Here is a 22,423-nt window from a genome sequence, read left to right as displayed (position 1 = left end):
TGGACAAAAAGATATCCTATCAATTTAACTTAAAGTTTAATAGAAATAGTTTTAACAAAATTTAAATATAACTAAGATATATATTTATATTAATTTAAATCACATTGATTTGTCGTTAAGAAATTAAAAAATAATAATTTTTTATTCATTAAAATTAAAGGTCATATCAGAAGTTTTCTTGTTCAACCAACTGACTAATACTCCCTTAACAAAAAAAATTAACTTTAAATCCATTAAGAAAAGTTACAATAATTTTATTTAACAGGAATAAGATTATCTCTCTAAAAAAATACATATAGTTTAAATAAAAAACTATATGGAAAAGAAATTTAGAAACTACAAGAAACGAGGCAGGAAAGGATGACACTCTAAGACAAAAATGGATGAGATTGATTTTGATTCTAAAAGACAAAATTATTATTATTATTATTTATTTTTAGTATTTTATTAAAATTATTATGGACATGGTTTTGTCTATTTAAATATCTTTTTATTTTAATGCCGCATGCATTCTGAACAAGTGAAGTGTCCCTCAAAACCAGCATAGTTATTTTTGTACTTTTGGGGACATTAGAGGCTTAGCTTCGTAGTTTGGTCCAAGCGGTTGCTTTTGGTTTTTCTTGCACTTCACATGTTTTTTTGTAACGGTTTTGGGTGTGAGAGTGAAGAGCACACTTCAACTATTGAGAACCGTTGACCTCCATGGCTGTGACAACACCTCTTGTCGTAGCAAGTTCTCAACTTCGGTGTCACAATTTTAGAAGAACCAGACACTGGGCTCTTACACTGAGTTGGGAAAAACAGCAGCTGAAGAGAGCACAGAAGTGTGGTGGGGATGAGAATCCATGGAAGCCAGTGAAGATAGTGATGCGTGTGGTTGATCATCATCCAAGGGATGGTGATGTCTCCTATGGACTGCACAAGGATTTGGTCTCCCTTCCAAGTGGGTGTTAGCTTTTTTACATTTCACTTTCTTCAAAATGATTAATTTTAGTGTAGTGTTTAAGAAACCTTATTATAAGTTTGTGAGCTTTGAATATCCATATTGGATTTAATATATTCCATTGTTGCTTGCTTTTTGTGGGTTTGATTTCAAATGGTTAATTGGACTTGCACACTTTTTGTGACCACTTGTGAGACCATGGTTGGGTACATACTAGTTCTTGACTGTGGCTAATGCTATTTTGTTATGGGTCCTGGGCCAGGAATATAGTGTACACTTGATTTGATTTGGAGTTATATACTTTTATGCAAATGAACTTCTGATTTCAAATTAGGAACTTTCTTAACATTGTTTAGCTAAAGAATGGATAAAGCAAAAAAAAAAAATCCCTTTTGTTGCTTTTAGCATTCGTTGTTAAAGCCAAAAATAAACTGATGAAATGCATACAATGTGATATAATTACAGGGTGAAGAGACTAGCCACGGTCAGTATCAATGAGAGATTTGGAGTTTTGGATATTATTTTCCCCCCTAGAGAATTAGAAAATTATGAGGGAACTTTTATTTATTATACTTTTTGTAATTTTGTTCATTAGAGGAAGGAACTTGTTAATGGGAAACTGTTATTATCAAATACAGATTAAGAATCTGAATACTTGTTAAAAATAGTTTTTGACACAACCATTCTGATGTTTAGATTTTTGGTCTTCCATTAACCTACTCTTATATTTCTCATTATTTTCATGTTCTTGAATGCTGGGAAGTATTGTTCAATATTTAATATGCATCTTGGGAAAAAGTTATGAACTCGTTTGAAGAGCTATTATGTCATGTTCAGACCAGTTATAAACATTATCATTTAACTTTATGCATTTCCATTTTGCATTTTGTTATGAGTTTTACTGGAAGATGCCACATTTTGAAACTTCTGTGTTTGTCACTAATTGTAGAGCCATTATCCATATCTGATATTGTGGCTGCTTCTGATGATCATGCTAAAGTACGGATATCATATAAGGTATGATCATCTCATGATGAATGTGATGGTTGCCTCAGTGTGATCTGATATCAATGGTTCATTATTTGCTTGGATTACTGAATTAGGGGATACCGGGATCATACAGTGAGGATGCTGCACTCAAAGCTTACCCTAATTGTGAAACAGTTTCATGCAATGACTTTGAAGAAGCTTTTAAGGTTTGATTTGACATAATCTGTAATATACTTGAAGCTAATATTTGGATAAAACTGTAGTAGTCCATATATTAAAAAAATGTCCTACAGGCTGTTGAGATATGGTGGGCTGACAAAGTTATCCTTCCAATAGAAAATACATCTGGGGGAAGCATTCATCGGAACTATGATTTACTTCTTCGTCATAGGCTTCACATTGTTGGTGAGGTGCAATTGGCTACTAACCTCGCCCTTCTCGCTCTGCCTGGAGTCAGAACTGAGTACCTAAAACGGGTTCTAAGTCATTCGCAGGCAAGGCTTCATGTTACTGGCACTTTTTTAGATGTGGTAGTGTAGACATGATATATATATATATATTATTGAAAACCAATTGTTGTGTGACATCAAATCTTATGCAACATAAGAAAGAAATCAATTACTTTATTCTTGTTTTAAAATTTATATACCACTGGTCCATGCATGAATAGAACTGGGTTAAATCAATTAATTTTCAAAGTAATATTGAATTTTAAAGTTTCAAATTGGTTGAATTGTTCTCTTGAAAGCTGTGTAACAGTTGCTCTACGCGTTAGTTAAACGAGGGGCATATAACAAGGTATTTCTCATTGCCTGTTTTGTTTGACATTGAGTCATTGACTAGTTTGGAGCAAGTAGATTGTAGAGTGTAGATCATTTAGTTTTCAACCCGCATTTGGATTTTATTTGCTTAAGCCTGGGCACCTTCCCTATATATAACTGAATCTATGAGTGGTATTGTATATAATATACCGAAAGTTGTAGAATACCTGAATGTGTCCTAGACTAGTCACATTAAAGCAGTGAAAAATTGAAAGGTTTTTGCTTGCAGGCATTTGAATTGAGTGATGATTTCCTGACTAAATTAGGTGTTGCCAGAGAGAACGTTGATGACACAGCTGGTGCTGCTCAGGTAATCTATCCATATATCCTATGTGACTTCTGACTTTCTCTAAAGTAAAGAATAATTCTGTTGTTTTTCTTAATGTGTCCATGATATTAGATTATAGCTTCAAATGGTCTGTATGATGCCGGTGCGATTGCTAGCGTTCGAGCTGCAGAAATCTATGGGCTTAATGTACTCGCAGAACGAATCCAAGTAAAATTCCTTACCAATCATCATCTGCAAGAAATTGTCAATTAACTTGTTGCTCATTACCCTTGATTTGATTGTCAACAAATATGCATTTGAGAGCTTAGTTTGTGCATGCCATATTACTTTGAATGCAAAGAAACTAGACAATGGTACCAGAAATTTGCAAATAAGAATTTTAGCTTTTGTACAATCAGTGATAATTATAAAGTAGTGGTGATCTTGTTTAAGAGTATAAATATAGTAAACATGGGAAATTCTTGGTGCTCCCAGAGCACGAAAATCTCTTGCTATGTACCATTGACTGTCCTACCATTTATAACTTAAAAATGTAGTTGAAGTAGGAGAAGTGATGGTCCATATAGCTGAGTGTATACATTCTACGAGACAAAGGTACGAATCTCACAAAATACTAGGGAAACTATTGTGAAATAAGAAAGCGTTGACCCTGAAATCAGAAGCAATCAATTGCATATACTCTTTCTTCTAGTGTAAATATAGTTGTTGACTAGAGGCAATATGTAATTCAACCTATGGCCTTTCTATGTTGCCTCCATCTGTACCTTTCCTATAGTCTACAGATAATTCAGACCCTTTAATTTTCTCTAATTTTTCAACATGTTGAAGAACAATTCCCAAAATGTTATGTTGTTAGGTGGAACCCCGAGAAAGATTTTTGTCTCTAACAGTAATAGATGCAAGACAGAAATATTTCAAATTTCCATTATTGTGGTATTTAGCTTAGACCTCACTTGTTCTTTAGACGTTCAGAACCATTCTTTCTGAGGCTATCTAACTGTTTGAAGCTTTGAACCATTTCGTTGTACTCTTTCTCATTTGCTTCACTTCTGTCCAGGAATAATGTGGAGGGTAGAGTGCTTAAATCCACTTTTGAATATCTGCCAACTGATCCCCTTTCTAACCATTTATTTATAATCCATGGTTCCCACAAATATGCTCTTTAAACCCTTAAAATTTTTTTTACTGATAAGCTACATCCATATACTCTTATGGTGTATAAATTTTTTTTGAAGTTGAATTTTTTTTCTAAAACTGGGTTTAAATTAATAAGGTGAAAATATTTAGTAATAAGTAAGTGACATCAATATAATCTTAAGCCAACTGCAACACATTTGCTTGTTATTCCTTCCAAATTTCAATGCAAGGATATGTGATAAAAAATTAGTCAGTACAAAAAGTATATATGTGGGTAAAAAAAGTGTATTAGACATGTTCTTGTCTTTCATTGGTACACAAACTTCTGAAATAGAGACTAAAATTATATGCCTTATATCACCGATTTACTGTGAATAAGAAATGTGTGTGTTGGTTTGAATGTCTTGTACAGGATGATTCTGAAATCATCAGTCGTTATCTCGTGCTTGCAAGGGATCCAATAATTCCAAAGGCTGATAAGCCCTTTAAGGTAAAAGCTCCTTTTGATCTATGACCATTGTCTCATAATCATGCTACAAGATTCTCTAGAACCAATCATTCGTTATTTTCAGACAAGTATTGTGTTTACGCTGGATGAAGGACCTGGAGTACTGTTTAAGGCTTTGGCAGTATTTGCATTGAGGGACATAAATTTAAACAAGGTTATCTCTAGAAAGATGTTTTCTTCTTGTTAATCTAGCTTTATATATGATGATTACATGAAAAGTAACAATATGTATTTTGAAATCAGATTGAAAGCCGACCACAAAGAAATCGGCCATTAAGAGTTGTTGATGACTCTAACACTGGAACTGCCAAGTGAGTTAGCTTTTTGCCTTTTCATAACGGAGCACCACAATTGGCCATTGTCTTTCATATCGTATTGCTGCATGCCATGTCTGGTTGAAGATAGTTTGTCTTTAATTGCTTCAGTGTTCAAACATGTCTGATTTTTCACTCTTCTCCTAAATTGTTTTCTATTGTGTACGTTCTATTACTTTTTCTCTTCTATTCCTATGCTAAATAATTTAGGGTAAAGTGACTCTTAGGTATCTGAAACACTGTATTTTTCTTACATGCTGTTGCAAACATTAAAATAACCTGTTGTATTTTTTTATTTAGGTATTTCGATTACCTTTTCTATATTGATTTTGATGCGTCTATGACTGAGCCCCGAGCACAAACTGCTTTAGGACATCTGCAGGTATGTTCTTTGACTTCTTATTTTATGATTTGAACTACAGTATGTCTTTTGATTCTTCTCTTAGCTTTTATCTCCTCTTAGGAGATCATTTTTTTCAATTTTTTAAGGAGTCCAGCAAGCCTGTGTAAAGTAGTCCTCTCATATTTTTAGATTCTAGCATGCTAACACGATAAAAATTTGCCAACAATTAATATCAATGGGCAAACCTTGGTTAGAACTTCTACAATCTACTGTGCTTATAGAGTTTTCTTTCTAGAGCTTTAAGTCCTTGACTTGGATGCCTGAGTAATCACAGCTCAATTTGACCCCTCTGCATCACCTTAACCACGTCATTGTTGGTGTAGCATGATAAAATGGGACAAATTTGCATACAAAAATAGCAATGACTATTGCCAGAAGCACTTCCTGCAAGCCATGAATGTGGCCTTCTTTAGTTTTCTCACTTGCAAAATGTTTCATCTGAATGCTGTCCATATTTCAGTCAACTTGAAGATCCACAAAGCACCAAGTCAAGATATTATGTTGAACTAATAAAATACTGTATCTTTATTAAGCTTGTTTATTTAATATTAAATGGCCAATGCTGCTAACCCTTTAATTTTGGGTAAATTGGCCTGTGGTTTATGTTTTGCTGTGCCCCAGACAGTGGGTCTTGAAGAGTGCCAAAAGTTTCTGAGGTTTGTCTCCAATGGTGCTGTTATATCTATTAGGGTCCAATCACTATTTTAACTCAATATTTTTCATTACTACAGCAAATACTAATCTAAAATGCATATAACTCTAAGAAACTTTCTTCCTCAAGTTTTCTGTGCGGTGCAGTAACTTTTCTCCTTTTTGGGCAGCTGTAATAATTAATTAACCCTTCAACTTTCATGTCATGAGTATCTAACACATCAAAAACCACTTTATGTCCCTACAGGAATTCGCCACATTTCTTCGGGTGCTGGGCTGCTATCCCATAGATACAACCATATAGTCTATAGATAGCTATCTGCTTTTTATTGGTCAATTTTCAATGAATGTCATTATATTCAAGCCTGAAACTTTGAAGAGAATTTGCAGCTACCTTCATGTCCAAATAAAACAAGAGCTGTCAGATGGTAAAAAATGTATTTACATTACATAATAGTTAGCCTTTATTCATTTTGTTAGTCAGTTTTATAGATTGACACGTGTGATTATACTAACTCTCTTATACACATATATAAGAGAAGCAGAGACTAGTATTGTAATTTTTCATTCAATCAATATTCAGAACTTTCTCCTTTCTTCATTTCTTGAATCGTTTGAATTTATGATAACAATAGCTGATCCTGACCTTTAGACAGTGCCATTAGTTCATCTAAACTTCAATTTATCAAACGAAGTTTGATGGTTATTGAAGATGATATTCATGAAAGATAACAAGGTATGAGGTTTTAGCAAAATATGTAGTTTTAAGCTTTCTGTCTATTACATTGTCAAACCTAACAAAAAAGGACAAGAATCCGCTAATGTATTTTGTCACTGAGATGTCATCATAATCATTAAGAACATGTTTGGTTCGCATCTCATGTCTTGATTTTTATCATCTTCCACCCACCAAGTTAGTGTGTTTTGGTTATATTCTGTTCATATATTGAAAATATTCTTATTCTAAGTGCCTTTAGCCAAATGTGTAGTTTTCATTCCATTACAAGTCAAACCAAACAGAAGAAGCAAGAAAGAGCTGCTGATGCATTGTTGCACTGTGAAGTCACCATAACGAATGAGAACATAATTGGTTCGCATATCATCTCATGTAATGTCATGTCTTTAAATTCTTATTGTGACATGTTCCTAGGCACAAAGTTGGCACGTGTTCTTGCTACATTCGATTCACATAACGAAATTAAAACTATTCTAATCCCGAATTTTGCAAAGATTAAACGGAGGGCTTGTGACTTGTGACGTAAAAGTATAACAAGTACAAAAGTATTACTATTGATTTCATTGTGTATTGTGTTCATGTGCACCAAATGAATAAAATATTAAAAAGTCGTGACATGTCATCATTGCAGAGACTTGAGCAAGTAGACAAATTAAATATGTGTATGTCTGGTTTACCATTACAAACAGACGTTGGTAGCAAAATTATTTTGTAAAAACATCTACATCCTTTCTTTTGCATTCAAAGTAAGTTGGGAACCACATCTTTTACCCAAAAAAATTCACATCCAAAGGCTCTTTGATGCAGAAGCTAGAACTAACTGCTTCAGTTTTGACGCGAAAATATGTCCCGGATGGCAAATCAAACACGCTATCTTTTTCCATTGATCCGTTGGATTTTATCTTGAATTGAATGGTAAATCAAACATGCTCTATGTCTTCAATAAATCTTTCCTTTCGATTCATGGAAACTTAATCATCTGATTGGTACGGTGGAGAGAGTGAAAAAGTAGATAACAAATAGAAGTTTAGATTGAAGGGAAAATGCAAGCAAATAAAAAAACTTAAACTGAATTTTTGTTTTTCAGAATGTGATCCCTAATGTGATATTGTAGCTTTTTTATCTTAATATTTTTCAATGAAAAGTTTAACTTTTTTCCATAATTTGTTCTGACATCAATCCACCTCATTATTCCCATAACAAAATCTGACATAAAGAAACAACTTGCTCAATTTGTTGTTATGGGGTCGTCGTGGAGATCTACGTGTTAAATTTGATTTGAACAAGTTGGATCCTACTGTAGCAGATGGGGAACAAATATCACTAGTTCGAATAGTAAACATGCTCGTGACAGTTAGTTTTATATTTTATATTTAATCTTGGATATTCCACAATCTAGAGTTAGAAATTAATTCCAACAAAGATTCTATTATACTCAGAAGTTTGAATACTGAACTCTTAACCACGTAACTAAATGATGCTGTTATTTGTTAATCGTGTCATACTATATTGATTGCGAATAGCTACAGATAAAAAATCTTGCAAATAAAATAATTTATGCATGAGTTACTCTTAAAACTAATATTATTGCAAAAAATATTGTACAAAAATGGGTTTATAAATAACAGCTATGATTAAATTTTATAGATTCCAAACATAGGGTAACATTGTTGATCTATTTGGGATGGACTAAGCTGATGTATTTGAGGTGGACCAAGCTAACATGTTTAAGGTGAAATGTTAATATGAACTTAGCTTTGGATAATGTTGACCGAAGTGCTTTCAACGTGTGTCAAGGTATGAGGTCTCCTAGCTAGTAATAGCGAACTCTTCAAAAGGCTAAAACTCTGAAAAATGGGGAAGTATTTATAATAGATATTTCAACACTTAAGTCCATAGATACTCCACTAGAATGGTGAAATATAATAATTAGATGTCTAACTACTCTAGTGATGTTTGGTGTATACATAAGGGTATTAGATGAGCTGGAATATCCGGCATGAGGCTTAGGGCCTCTTAAGATATATTAAAGCTTTCAATGCTCAAACATTGGGTCAATTAGTGTTTAATTAGGGATGAGAATAGGTAGTGTTTGATTGTAACTTTAATTTATATCTCTGTATTTATATATTTATATTCACACCCGTTATTTGCATTATATTTATATAAATTTTTGGTATATACACTTTACTTATATATAAATTTAATAAATCAATAAAAAATTAATTAAAAAATTACTATAAATAAATTAAAAATTCACTCTTAAAAATTACCACCACCTTATGCTGCAATCAACACATTTCAACTTAATAAAAATTTAATTAGCCTTTTAAAAAGTGTATAAGTTGGTATGTACTAAATTATTTGGAAGAAATTTGTGTTTATCATAGTACATTATACAAAATAAGGCTCAAATGTATATGACCGGGTAACAAAACATATTCCAATATTGCTAGCTACTAAGGGATAAGTGTCATTATCTAATGACAACAAACTATTGATCATAACAAACTAAATTCTTAAAAAAAACTAAATTCAAAATTCAAAACAACTGTTTATCACTAAATTCAAATATTCAAATAAGCAATTGAATATTTAAATAAACTTCATCGTCTTATGGTTATTTGTATTAGTGTTAATTTCGATAAGTTGTGGTCGAGCGAGTTGTCTATCTGTCAAATGTTTCGACTAAGTTCTAGTGTCGGGAGAAGTACCTACAAAAAAGACTATGACGATCAAATCAGTTGGGTCCAAGGTATTTATGTATTTGTGTATGGAATGATTAAAAAGTACCTTATTGTGTTTTCTTTAGAGGGTGCAGACGACCTGGGATTGCCTCTCCTTGTTACTACCATCTTATGGTCGAAAGAAAAATTTCCTCGATCCACACTGGGCGTCAAATGTTTTGATCAAGTTCCGGTGAGATATGGTCGAGTTCCGATTGAGTTGTGGTGAGGTGCGGCTGAGTTCTAACGAGCTGTTTACCTGCCAAATGTTTCGACTGAGTTTCAGTGACGGGGGAAGTACCTACAAAAAAGACTTTGACTATCAAGTCAATTGAATCTGAGGTGTTTATATATCTTTGTATGAAATAATTAAAAAGTATCTTGTTGTGTTTTCTTTGAATCTATATATACACATTAGACTTTTGATAATTTTTTTTAACTTAATCTTTTAAAAAAAGTATATTTTTAAGAAGTCAATAAGATTTTCTTTTTTAAAAAAAATTATTTATTTTAAATAAAAATAGTTTAGATAAATACATCAATAAATTATAAAACTATTTATTTTATTTAAAAATATACTTATTTTAAAAAATAAACTTAAAAAAACTAGTTCTTCAAGAAATAAAATGAATACACACTAATGTTTATTTATTTACGACAAAATTACATTTTTGGTTCCCCAATTTGTCTCCAATTTTTGATTTTGGTCCCCTCTTAAAATTATTAACGAATTTTGTTCTCCTATTTTATCCAATCACTCAATCTTGGTCCCCCAACTCAGAATTGGATGGTCATGTGTCACGTTCTTATTAGATGATGATTAACACGTGTCATGTTCTGATTGGCCAATGACAACAACAATACATTTCATCTTCCATGGATTCAACATTCAATGAGAACATGACACGTGGTAGTCAACATTCCTTTAAAACAGTCAACGTTCAATTATGGATTGAGAGACCAATATTGTGTGAGTGATCGGATAAAATAAGATGACAAAATTCATCAATAATTTTAAAGGGAGACTAAAATTGAGATTGAAGATAAATTAGGAGACCAAAAATATAATTTTGTCTTTATTTATTCATCTTACAATATGCACGAGGCAATCAATCGTAATAACTTTTTTTTTTTATCGAAATCCGTACATGACTTTGAAATATCGACTAATGTAACAATTGTATATTATAATATTCTTTAACACAAGGAAAAAAAATATAAAAATAAACTTTACTGAAGAGTAAATATTAGTAAAAGTAATTGGCACAACTAGATCCACACTTGAGTTTCGAATCAAAGTAAAGGTTTCATTTCCTTGCAAATAAAATTGTAATTAAAAGTATCACTTTATATTTAAAATGAACCGAATAAAATAAATTAATAAGATGTCAAATAAAAGTCTTCATATACTTTTAGGGTTTTACTAATTAGTGTATTTAGAATATTAATTAAAGAATAATACCAATTTTGCACATTCAATTATTATTATTTTTTTAAATTTAACCAATATACTAAGAATACCTATTAATATTTGTCATATTTTATATGCCCGTACCTCCTAGTTAAAAAAAGATAAAATTGTAAATTTAATTCCCTTATTTGTTTTAAATTTGTAATTTTGGTTCCCTTATAATTTAATTCACGAATTTAGTCTTCAATTTTTTACATTCTCATTATTTAAGTCTTCAACCCTAAATTAGACGTTAATTATTATTTGTCAATGTTGATCGTTACATGTCACAATTTTATTAAACGTTGACTGTCACGTGTCGTGCGTTTATTAGAATAAAAGTATGACACGTGACGGTCAAGGTAAACAATTTTAATTTTAGGGTTGGAGACCGAAATAAGGAAATTGAACAAACAAGAAAACTAAATTTGTGAATTAAATTATTGGAAGACCAAAATTAAATTCTGAAATAAATAAGGGATTAAATTTATAATTTTGAAAAGAAAAAAAAGATGCATTGTGAACGATGGTGATGCTCTCTACTTTTATGCTTTGTTCTTTTCCTAAAAACAGTAGACAGATGCGGCGTGCCTATACCAAACTTTTTTACTGCTGTAATGTTCCCCAGTATTCGTCCAGGTTCAGTGAGAGTAATACACTAGCACCTTTCCCTCTTCTTTTTTTCTTTTTTTCATTTTCCGACATTATGATTATTTAAGACCTAAGTCTCTTTTATAAGTGAGGGAAACAATGATCGATCTCTATGGGACAAGTACCAACAACCACTTTATTTCCGTGATCATAATTAAACTTGACTGTGGCTTTTCCTTCCATCCACTTCCCTCATTGGTACGCTTCTCTCTTCTTCTTCATTATTCTATCATCTATGATTCATGTGTGCAGATATGCTTCATCTTTAAACTTAAAGGAACTTTCCTTTTTTGGTTCTTATTATCTAACAAGTGCAAGATACGAATTAATTAAGTTTGTGTTTAACTGAAATGCTATGTTTTAAGCTGTTTTCTGCTTTCTTTTTCATAGCTGGAGAAAAAATGACAGATCTTTTCATCACAACACTTTAGACGTATTAGAACTACAAAGTTGCAAACTTTTATCTATTGGTGTTGATGGGTGTAATTTAGATATTGTTCTTAGGAAGTGTTTTGATGGAAGAAATTAAATCTTGTTTGATCTGTTGGTACGGCTTTGTTGGATAGGTTCTCTTGGTCCATTATAGTTTGCAGTGTTCCTCCAAGGTTTTGATCTCAATCCATTACAAACTAGACAACCTAATATCCGTTGCTTTCAGGTACTTTTTATATGCTACTTTTTTCTATGATTCTATGAATATTCTTTTCCATATGCTAAATCCATGCAATTGGATTGTGTGTTGTACATTAAATGGACCTCTCAAGGAAGGTCTTTTCTATTCCTTCGTCGTGTGTATGCCAATGAAAAACGTTTTTAATTTATTTTTTTTCAAAATCATACAGCAGGAATTCATTTTAAAGAATATTATTACCTCTTATTACTTTATTTGTTATGATCTGCGGCGAATTACACTAGATGTATAATCTATGTCGGAAATAATGAAATAAAGCTGTAAATAAACCAAGAGATTCTCCCATGATTTAAATGGTAGTTTTTAATTAAAAGATCCATCAACAATCAAACGCATAAGGATGCGTTTATTATCATTGGTGGGTTGTAGATTTTGCGTACGGAAACGCTATTGACTAATGTTTTTCAGGTTTAAAGTCTCCAAGACTGATTTATTATCATAAAATTAGCCAATGTAAACTGAGCAGAACTTGTGTAGTTGAATATAACATGTTGAAATATAGAAGATCTTAACTTCGATAGATGGAAACTGAAAACCCCCATTTCCAATTACTTTGTGCCAAGTGTATATATATGTTATACGTGAATCTTCAAAATTTCTAATGCTGGCAGTGGCCGCTTTATTGGCGGCGACACGTTACCTCCAATTGATAATTTTTCTTTTTATATAATTAATCTAGTAACAAATTAAAACATGTACCTAACCGGTGGCAATAATATAATAGTTTATAATTTGGACTGTTTTCAACCATGAAAGGGATGTTTGTTTCTTAAAGAAGAAAATGGTTGCGCTGGCATAATTTATTAGTGCTTCAGAAAAAAAAATTTAAAAATGGGGAAATCAGCGTTAATGGCGTTTTTTTTTTTATAATTTACATGTGGGTTTGTCATTTGTACAGTGGAATAAGATGTAACTCATCAGGGAACGGAAATGCCTTCATGATGGGCTTTGGGCCCAAACACAGGTACTGAGCCACTAGTACGTAGTCTAGGGTACTGCTACACGCACCCAGCGAAATTGCTGGTACACCCAGCAATTTTGCATTTTTCCCATTTTACCCTTTCATTAAAGGATACAAATCAGCTGATCCGGGGGTCTTATACGGATCAACTTCATACGGATCAGAGGCTTACGGATCAGTTGATCTGTATAAGCCCAATCCGAAAGTTTTTTTCAATTTTTTTTTAAAAGATGGCCCAAGCAAGAATCAAACCTGTGACTTTCAGATTATTAGCATAGCGCTCTAACCAACTGAGCTAATAAGTCAATTACATTATAAAATAAATAATGTTATACATAACACTAAAATTTCTGATATATATTTAATGCCCATATAAATTTAAATAATAAATTTTGTGACAATTAATTTTGATATAACTCATACAAATTATTTAATCCGTATATTTTTTTTATAAATAAAAAATATTTACTATTAAAAATTTTAATATATTAAATAAAAAATATTTATTATTTAATTTATTAATATATTAATTTTTTGAATAGTAAATATTTTTTATTTATAAAAAAATATACGGATTAAATAATTCGTATGAATTATATCAAAATTAATTGTCACAAAATTTATTAATTTAAATTTACATGAGTATTAAATATACATTAGAAATTTTAGTGTTATGTATAACAACATTATTTATTTTATAATGTAATTGATTTATTAGCTTGATTGATTAGAGCGTTGTGCTAATAACCTGAAAGTCACATATTTGATTCTTGTTTGGATCATTAATTTTAAATTAATTCGTCACAAATATTTTTGAAAAAAAATAAAAAAAAACTTTTGGATTGGGCTTATATGATTCGTAAGCCTATCCTTTTACGAAAAGATAAAATGAGAAAAATGCTGCTGGGTGTACTAGCAGTGTCCCGTAGTCTAATACAAAGGCCCTTTATCGTTCATGATATTGAGATTCGGCCATTTAGGCAGTGCTAAAATTAAAATAACTCATTTCATTAGCACGCTCTAAGGTTCTTATGTTACAACTTACAAATTACTTGTGACAAGATGGATAGGTGGATGGAGGTGTTGGTAGTATGGTAAAATGGGACAAATTTGCATATAAAATTTGCAAGGACATGAACCTTAGAGCCATGAATGTGTTCTTCTGTAGTTGTTCACTCGCAAAAAATGTCACAATTGAATGCTGCTGTTCTAATACTTGACATTTCAGCCGACTTAATAAAGATCAACAAAGCAACAAGTATCTCAATGATGAGATTGAGGACCCTGCCACTCACAAAGAACATACTAAGCAACAGTTGAAGATGCATGTTGCTCATGCTCAAAACTATGAAGTTGCATGTAATGCAATTATCAACCCCTGCTTCACTTCTTATGCATTTTGGCATTGCTTCTTTCAGGTAAATAACTTGTTGGTGTGATGTGCATGGCTTAAATATGTTTCTGACTTGTTGGTGTGATGTGCATGGCTTAAATATGTTTCTTATCTTATAATATATCAGTTTTATGGTTATAGTTTTTATAAAAAAAAATTGTCAACTTTTGTTTCTGAAACTTTGTTTTATGGTTATAGTCTATGTCAGTTGTTTGCTGATGACGTGGCAATTGTGTATTGAAGAACAAATATCATGTTTCTTAAATAATAGGGACTAAAATAAATATCTTTTAAAGGCCTATATTAAATTTTTACAATTTTATAAGAACTAATAATACCAAGAACTAAACCTTAAAATAGAATTTTATAGAGATCAAAACCAAAAAAAAAGTTATAAGGACTAAAATCATAAAATGTTTACATTACATGAACACAAACATATTTAAGCCAACTATGTATATGAGCTTTTAATTTTCTGGTGATTCATCTTTTGTTGACAACCTAACTTTATTTTACAATTTTGCTATATACACAGGCTGCGGCAGTATCTTATGCTAAACAAGTTGTAAAGCTGATGGATAGTTTGCTCATGGCAGGGAAGGCCACAGTTGAAATGAATAAGGAGCTGAACACTCAGAAAATGAGAGCACCCTTGTTGCACAAAACTGTTATTATTTTCACAGATATATTACTTTGCCAGCACACAGACCTCATTGATGGCTTTTATATATTAAAGCTCCTAAAAGATGATGGTCATAATCAAATTAATTAATGCACCCTCTTTGTCAGGGACAAGGATCTTAAACCATCAAGTACTTGCTGCTGCTTCCTACACAAAAATTTGCTTCAACGAGGTCCTGAGTTCTTGTACACTACTGAAGAGAGTTCCCCTTTGATACTTCAAAATTTTACCCGGTTTTAATGATATGCTGTTATAGCCTAAGTATGAGATCCTGAAATCTTGTACTTCCGAAGAGAGTTCCCCTTGGATACTTCAAAATTTTACACTATTTTAATCATTTCCTGTTATATCGTATGAGATCCTGAGTTATTCTACTGCTGAAGAGAGTTTCCCTTGGCAACTTCAAAATTTGACTCTATTTTAATCATGGGTTTAATGTTTATGCATTGACAATGTAAAATAGGTTTACACTATCTTCAATCACAAATCACTGTTTAAATTACTCTAAAATAAATCTTTTAAAAATCAATAAATTTATCATATATGATGGATTGTGATTGGATTGGATAAATGTGTAAAACTTTTTACATGATCAATACATAGTTTTTTCTCTTTTTAATCATTTCCTGTTATAGCGCATGAGATCTGAGTTATTGTACTGCTAAAGAAAGTTCCCCTTGGCAACTTCAAAATTTGACACTATTTTAATCATATAATTTGCTGATTACAGCTTAAGTCTCTTTTTTTCATTCCATCAATGTAATAGTACCGATGAGTTATAGCTTTGCAGAAAAATGTAATAAATTGAAGTTTATGTGCTTGTAGTATGAGTAGATTATTAAGATGTGAGAAAGTTTGATGAACGTACGTTGAAATTCTTGCTTGTGTTTTAATTATATAATATTATGAGTCGTGTGATTTCTGTATTAATTGTTCACTTCAAACATGATTCAATGTTATTTTATTGCTTTCTCTTTTTCTTTTACACGCACGCATCAATAGATCTGTGGGAACTATCGATTTAAATTTTGAAAATAAAATAAAGAAGTATAATTATATTATGCTCATACTTTCAATGCACGAGCAATTGCTAGGTTATTGATTACTTTTTGACTTATGGACGAGCTTACGATCAAGGGTGAGAAGCCACTAATATGCACTTTATCTGCTTTTAGAAAAGGTCTCGTTTTATGATTTTATAAAGGAGGTCTCATGAAGAGTTGATGCATTTTAAGTAGGAATACACAAGTGTGAGAAGTTATTTGAGTTGCGGAGAATCTCTTGTAAAGTGAGAAGTAATTATTTATCATTCCTTACAACTCTTTAAGTTGGGAGATATTAATTGGATTTGTATTTGGGGAAGATTATCTAGTATTCACGTACAAAACATGTAATATTTGTTGAGATAATGAATAGCCCATTGGACTATTTTCATGGACATAAGCCAGACATTACAATGCATTTTTGAAGGGAAGAAATTATGAACGCATATAAAAAAATAGATTATCACTTTCGTTATGTTTAGTTTTTAACTTTTTTTATTAGCTTAAAAGTTAAATTAACGGTTGGTAAATAAATTTTTTTAATAGCTTCTTAATAATTTTTAATATTTTTTAAAACATTAACTTTTATTTTTTCATTTTTTTATATTTTCTTTCATTTGTATTTTCAATATATTTATCTAATTTTTTAGCTATAATTTTTAAATAAATTATAATTTTATTATTTTTCTATTATTTTATATTTTTTAACTACTTTAATAACTAGATTTATTCAATACTTATAATTTAATAAGTTAGCTTTTTAATTTCTAGTTAATTTTGTCAAACATAATATTTATATAACATATTATTTTCAAGGTCTTGTTAATCGATATCCTTAGTGCATTAGTTAAGAAATTAAAAAAAAATATTTAGTATGTAAATCATAGAATAACAAAAAAATTATGAACAATATAAGTTTCAATTTGAATAAAATCATTTTTACTTTAAATTTTTTGAAGGACATGAATTAAGGTGGGAGGAAGTAAGTCTTAGAAACCCATAAAGGTGTCAATAACTTGGCAGTGCAGATAGACACACTCACACTCTTTTTGATGCTACTGAAATGGATACAGCTCATGCATTTGCATTAGATAACACTATTTCACAAACATCCATGAAAAGAGGTAGTAACTGATCTTTTCTTTCTGTTGAAGAAATCCTCTCTCTCCCCGCACCGACACAACATTACCTCATCTTATCCGGGTAGCGAAACCTCCAAATCCAAACCAAGTGTAAAGGAAAGTGTAGCCGTGTCAGCAAGTTACCACTTTGCACAAAGAAAAAAATAAAAGCTAGTAGTTATTATTATTATTATTCAAACAAAAAGGAGAAGTTGCCAACTTCTTTAGTTTCGATTCAAACACTTAGAAAAAAGGTGAAACTGAAACGGAGGATCATTTTCCCATACTTCTAGCTACATCTTAGATTAGAGTTAAGAGAGAGATTGGGAGAATGAGTTACTCCAGGATATTGAACTCTCTATTGTTAGTAGTGTTATTGGTTACATGTGCAAGTGGGGAGGACCCTTATAGATTCTACACTTGGAATGTCACCTATGGAGACATCTATCCTCTTGGGATGAAACAACAGGTACTTTGTTTTCTTTTTCTTTTATGTATAATGTATTGTTCTAATAAACCCTTGTTCTTCTTCTTCACTTTTTGTTTTGCAAATGAATGTAATGAATATTTGGTCAATGAAATGGCAGGGAATATTGATAAACGGGCAGTTTCCAGGGCCACAGATCGAATCTGTGACCAATGATAACTTGATCCTTCATGTTTTCAATAGTTTGGATGAACCTTTTCTTATCTCCTGGTTAGTTTCTTTTTGTGGTGACTTTCTTGCTGAGTTCAATATTATTTGAGTCCTGAATTTAATGTTAAACTAATGTTAACATGGTGTCATTGTTTTGTGTATAGGAATGGGGTGCAGCAGAGGAGGAATTCATGGCAGGATGGAGTGTATGGTACTAACTGTCCTATTCCACCAGGGAAGAACTTCACTTATGTTCTTCAAGTGAAGGATCAGATTGGTAGCTACTTCTACTTTCCTTCCCTTGCATTCCATAAGGCAGCAGGGGGTTATGGTGGATTCAAAATTGCTAGCCGCTCAGTGATTCCTGTGCCTTTTCCTCCTCCAGCAGGAGATTTCACCATATTGGCTGGAGACTGGTACAAGAGAAATCACACTGTAAGTACCTTGATTTGCATAGTTTCTGTTGGTCTTTTGTTGCATGTGTTGTAACAAGGTTACATTGGTTTTAGCAAAAAAAAAAAAATGGGTTCACATCTCTTGGATGTATGCAACTATTAGAGAAATAGGATGAAAAGAGAGACAAGTGATTGATATAATCGGTTATGTGATCATATGACAAAAAGAGAAAGAAAAACGAGAGGTGTATAATGGATGGGGTTACTCTTTCTGTATTTTATGGGGTTTGGTGTGGAAAGTTGGTCTCTTTGGATACAAGTCACAAGTGTTTTAGAGCATTTCTCTACTGAAAATATACAGTTTTTTCCAGGAAAAAAGTTTTGAAAAACTCTCAAAAACACTTCTACCTTGGTATCCAAACAGAGTCTAAATTTTAGTGGAAAACATTGTAAGAAAAAAGACATATTCCTATATTTGGTGTAACAATCAAAAAGAAATCTTTTTTCTTGGCCAATTGTTACAATTACAACCTGAAAAAGAAGGAAGTCATCTTCCAAGCCTCAGGAACCTAAACTATGAGTATATTTGTATTTTTTCTTGCAGGATCTGAGGGCCATTCTAGATGGGGGAAGTGATCTTCCTTTCCCTGATGGCCTTATCATCAATGGTCGTGGTTCCAATGCTTACGCATTCACAGTGGATCAAGGTATAGTACAACTACAAGCATTGTGTTTACTTGAAAGCTGAAGCTATAATGGGGAATGCCAATTACAATGTACTACTTGCTTGTTGTGCAGGCAAGACTTACAGATTCAGGATATCAAACGTTGGGCTCACAACTTCCATCAATTTCAGAATCCAAGGGCATAAGATGCTGCTAGTTGAGGTGGAAGGAATCCATACTCTCCAAAACACTTATGATTCCCTTGACATTCATTTGGGGCAGAGTTACTCGGTGTTAGTAACTGCTGATCAACCACCTCAAGACTATTATATTGTGGTCTCAACACGTTTCACCTCCCAAGTGTTGACTGCTACCTCCATTCTTCATTACAGTAACTCACCTACAAGTGTTTCTAGTCCTCCCCCAGGAGGTCCAACTACTCAAATTGATTGGTCTCTTGACCAAGCTCGCTCTCTCAGGTACCACTTTGATTCATAGTCAAAAGTTAACTGATACATGCGGTGTCAGATGACATAAACTCTTTCATACACATATGAACTCTCTCTAGCTTCACAAATCACAACCAAATTATATTGATATTGTATTTGAAATATAATCGTCTAATTCCATGGCCAAGAACTATATTAAGATGACAACAAGATTAAGCAAAATTGTAAAGTGTAAAAAAATTTATGTGGTATTTTAAATATAACTTGTAAAGTGGTTATTAACTTATTATAGAAGTTAACTATTTAACCATACTTAACAATCTATAATTAGATGACAGTATAAAAAACATTTATATTAATGGTGTATTTAAATCAAGTTCTTATTATTATTTTTTTTATAAAAAAAACCCTCCAATATATCATACTTACTACAAAATGTAACAAATTAAACCAGGAGGAATCTGACAGCAAGTGGACCAAGGCCTAATCCACAAGGATCCTACCATTATGGTTTGATAAACACAACTCGTACAGTTAGACTTCAAAATTCTGCAGGAATTATCAATGGCAAGCAGAGATATGCTGTCAATAGTGTTTCCTTCATCCCTGCTGATACACCGCTTAAACTGGCTGATTACTTCAAGATCCCAGGAGTGTTCAACCTTGGAAGCATCCCAGAGAACCCTACTGGCAGTGACTGTTACCTCCAGACTTCTGTCATGGCTGCCGATTTCCGAGGTTACGCGGAGATCGTGTTTGAGAATCCTGAAGACACTGTCCAGTCATGGCACGTTGATGGCCACCACTTCTATGTTGTTGGGTAAGTTCCTCCAAATGCAACTCCATAGTAAAACATAGAGTTCGTTAATTTTCTCTTCACAATAAAATGTTTCAGCTGCATGTGTGGACGTGTGGTGCTAATGAAGAGTTCTGTCACTTTTTTCCTCTTCATAGTAATGTCACATTTTTATGATGTCTATATTTTCAGAATGGATGGAGGTCAATGGTCAACTTCAAGCAGGTCAAATTACAATTTGAGAGACACAATCTCTCGTTGCACAGTTCAGGTATATGCAAGCAGATAAATTATTTTGTTGTGGTTTTGATTCCTATAATTGTACCAACTTTTCGTTCTAGTCCTTATATCTAAGCATTCTACGTTTTAAGCCGTATGCCTTTATTTTGTGGTAGTTTTACACTACCTGCCACAAAATTAATTATATAGAGACTAAAACAAAAAATTGTTCGTATAGACTTAAAACGAAGAATTTTAAGTATAGAGTATAGACTATAGATATTAAAATGATTAACTAAACTTTTGACGTAGGATAATATTTAACATTTAAGTTTGTCATGTGGTGAAAAGAATAATGATATACAAATTATATTTTATTTTAAACATATTATTAATATTTCTTTTCTTTTCTATTTATTTTTTCTTATTATATCACAAATCTTATTATACTTATATTTTTTTTTCTTCTCTTCGTAAGTGTTGGATAGCACATTGGATATTTATCAAACATTTCTCGTGGTAAAATTGTGAGTGAAAAAATATGCATTTGTCTTGTGTTTTGATGTTATACTATACTTTCACAGGTATATCCCAAGTCATGGACTGCAGTATACATGCCTTTGGACAATGTGGGAATGTGGAATGTGAGATCAGAGAACTGGGCTCGTCAGTATTTAGGGCAACAATTTTATATTGGTGTTTATTCCCCTGCCAATTCTTGGAGGGATGAGTACCCAATACCAAGTAATGCTTTGTTGTGTGGCAGGGCTATAGGCCATTGACTTCGGTCTTTATAAAGCCACAAAGGTTGAGATCTTTGTTCAACAAGAGTCATTCATTTCTACTCAAAAGGGTTATAACTAGAACCAACTTCGTTTGCACCTGTCTATTATTAGCAATTTTATAATCAAATAATATGACTACTGTGGGCAATAAAAACATTCACCTTCTCGAGTGTTAGAATATAACTATAAGTAACTGTTTTCTTGTTTTACGTACCATTCAAAGCAACGACTTTGAATTTGTTGTCAGGCAAGCAATATCGGACAATGACGTTAAAAATATCGTTGTAATTGGGTTTCCTTCACTGTTGGAGTATTACTTGTTTTTATCATGTCTAAAATTTTTGCTGTAATATTAATGACTTTTTTCTACTGAAAAATAAGGATGTGTCCATTATGATTTATGCAGCTATTTTAAAAAAAAATCTGATAAAATATGTAATAAAATAAATTAAAATATTAAACCATGTTTGAGGGGGGAAATGTTTTACGTTTATGAAAAAACTTACTCGTATTTAACTAAAATTGAATCTAAAAGTAAGAAAAGAGAAAATATTCAAAATTATAAAGAATATATATTATTGATTTTAAAAGAATATGATTCAATAATCAAAATTATGTTTTAGTAATTAAACTAATTATTAAAATATATAATTATCAATATATATATATATATATATAGATAGATAGGATATTTTAATTAAATTATTATTATTATTATTATTATTATTTTATATATATATATATATATATATATATATATTACAATTATAGGAGAATTGGGTACCGTAGTACTCGTATCGTCATATGTCACACCACTCCCCATCTCGTTTTAAACTTGCATGTGCTTCGTAGTGAGCGGATATTATTCTAACTATTTGTAAATATTGTCGCGGGTATTACAAGATATGAGGATAATAGTCATCCTTAGGAAAAATAAATGCTGGTCATTGGAATTTATAATAAAATA

The 22,423-nt window shown here is 31.8% G+C and overlaps 3 protein-coding genes across 5 annotated transcripts; all 3 read left to right on the top strand.

Annotated features, from left to right (window-relative positions):
* The first annotated feature begins 516 nt into the window (after window positions 1-516).
* Window positions 517-6,657, top strand: LOC114380121 (arogenate dehydratase/prephenate dehydratase 1, chloroplastic-like). Of its 2 annotated transcripts, none has more exons than XM_028339059.1 (11): window positions 517-943; window positions 1,893-1,942; window positions 2,047-2,139; window positions 2,227-2,427; window positions 2,984-3,064; window positions 3,155-3,250; window positions 4,593-4,670; window positions 4,753-4,842; window positions 4,932-4,999; window positions 5,303-5,384; window positions 6,304-6,657. In XM_028339059.1, the coding sequence occupies exons 1-11, from the start codon at window positions 703-705 to the stop codon at window positions 6,358-6,360; spliced, it is 1,137 nt and encodes a 378-aa protein (XP_028194860.1). In that variant the 5' UTR covers window positions 517-702; the 3' UTR covers window positions 6,361-6,657. The 2 variants fall into 2 exon arrangements, with proteins under 2 accessions (XP_028194860.1, XP_028194859.1); XM_028339058.1 differs by having other exon boundaries at window positions 518-943; window positions 1,893-1,960.
* A 4,978-nt stretch (window positions 6,658-11,635) lies between these two features.
* Window positions 11,636-16,166, top strand: LOC114378291. 2 transcript variants are annotated; one of them, XM_028336862.1, is made up of 5 exons: window positions 11,651-11,817; window positions 12,186-12,277; window positions 13,209-13,274; window positions 14,500-14,689; window positions 15,200-16,166. In XM_028336862.1, the coding sequence occupies exons 1-5, from the start codon at window positions 11,719-11,721 to the stop codon at window positions 15,434-15,436; spliced, it is 684 nt and encodes a 227-aa protein (XP_028192663.1). In that variant the 5' UTR covers window positions 11,651-11,718; the 3' UTR covers window positions 15,437-16,166. The 2 variants fall into 2 exon arrangements, with proteins under 2 accessions (XP_028192664.1, XP_028192663.1); XM_028336863.1 differs by lacking the exon at window positions 13,209-13,274 and having other exon boundaries at window positions 11,636-11,817.
* A 1,335-nt stretch (window positions 16,167-17,501) lies between these two features.
* LOC114378563 (L-ascorbate oxidase homolog) lies at window positions 17,502-21,634 on the top strand. The gene is made up of 8 exons (XM_028337188.1): window positions 17,502-17,979; window positions 18,098-18,207; window positions 18,312-18,582; window positions 19,147-19,249; window positions 19,341-19,686; window positions 20,111-20,476; window positions 20,645-20,723; window positions 21,256-21,634. Exons 1-8 carry the CDS (start codon window positions 17,842-17,844, stop codon window positions 21,451-21,453), a joined length of 1,611 nt encoding a protein of 536 aa, XP_028192989.1. The 5' UTR covers window positions 17,502-17,841; the 3' UTR covers window positions 21,454-21,634.
* Window positions 21,635-22,423: the final 789 nt, after the last annotated feature.

The sequence above is a fragment of the Glycine soja genome, chromosome 12 (genome assembly GCF_004193775.1).
Source record: "Glycine soja cultivar W05 chromosome 12, ASM419377v2, whole genome shotgun sequence".
NCBI lineage: Eukaryota > Viridiplantae > Streptophyta > Magnoliopsida > Fabales > Fabaceae > Glycine > Glycine soja.
Note: the sequence above shows the minus strand (reverse complement) of the source record. Positions and strands in the feature narration are given on the sequence as shown.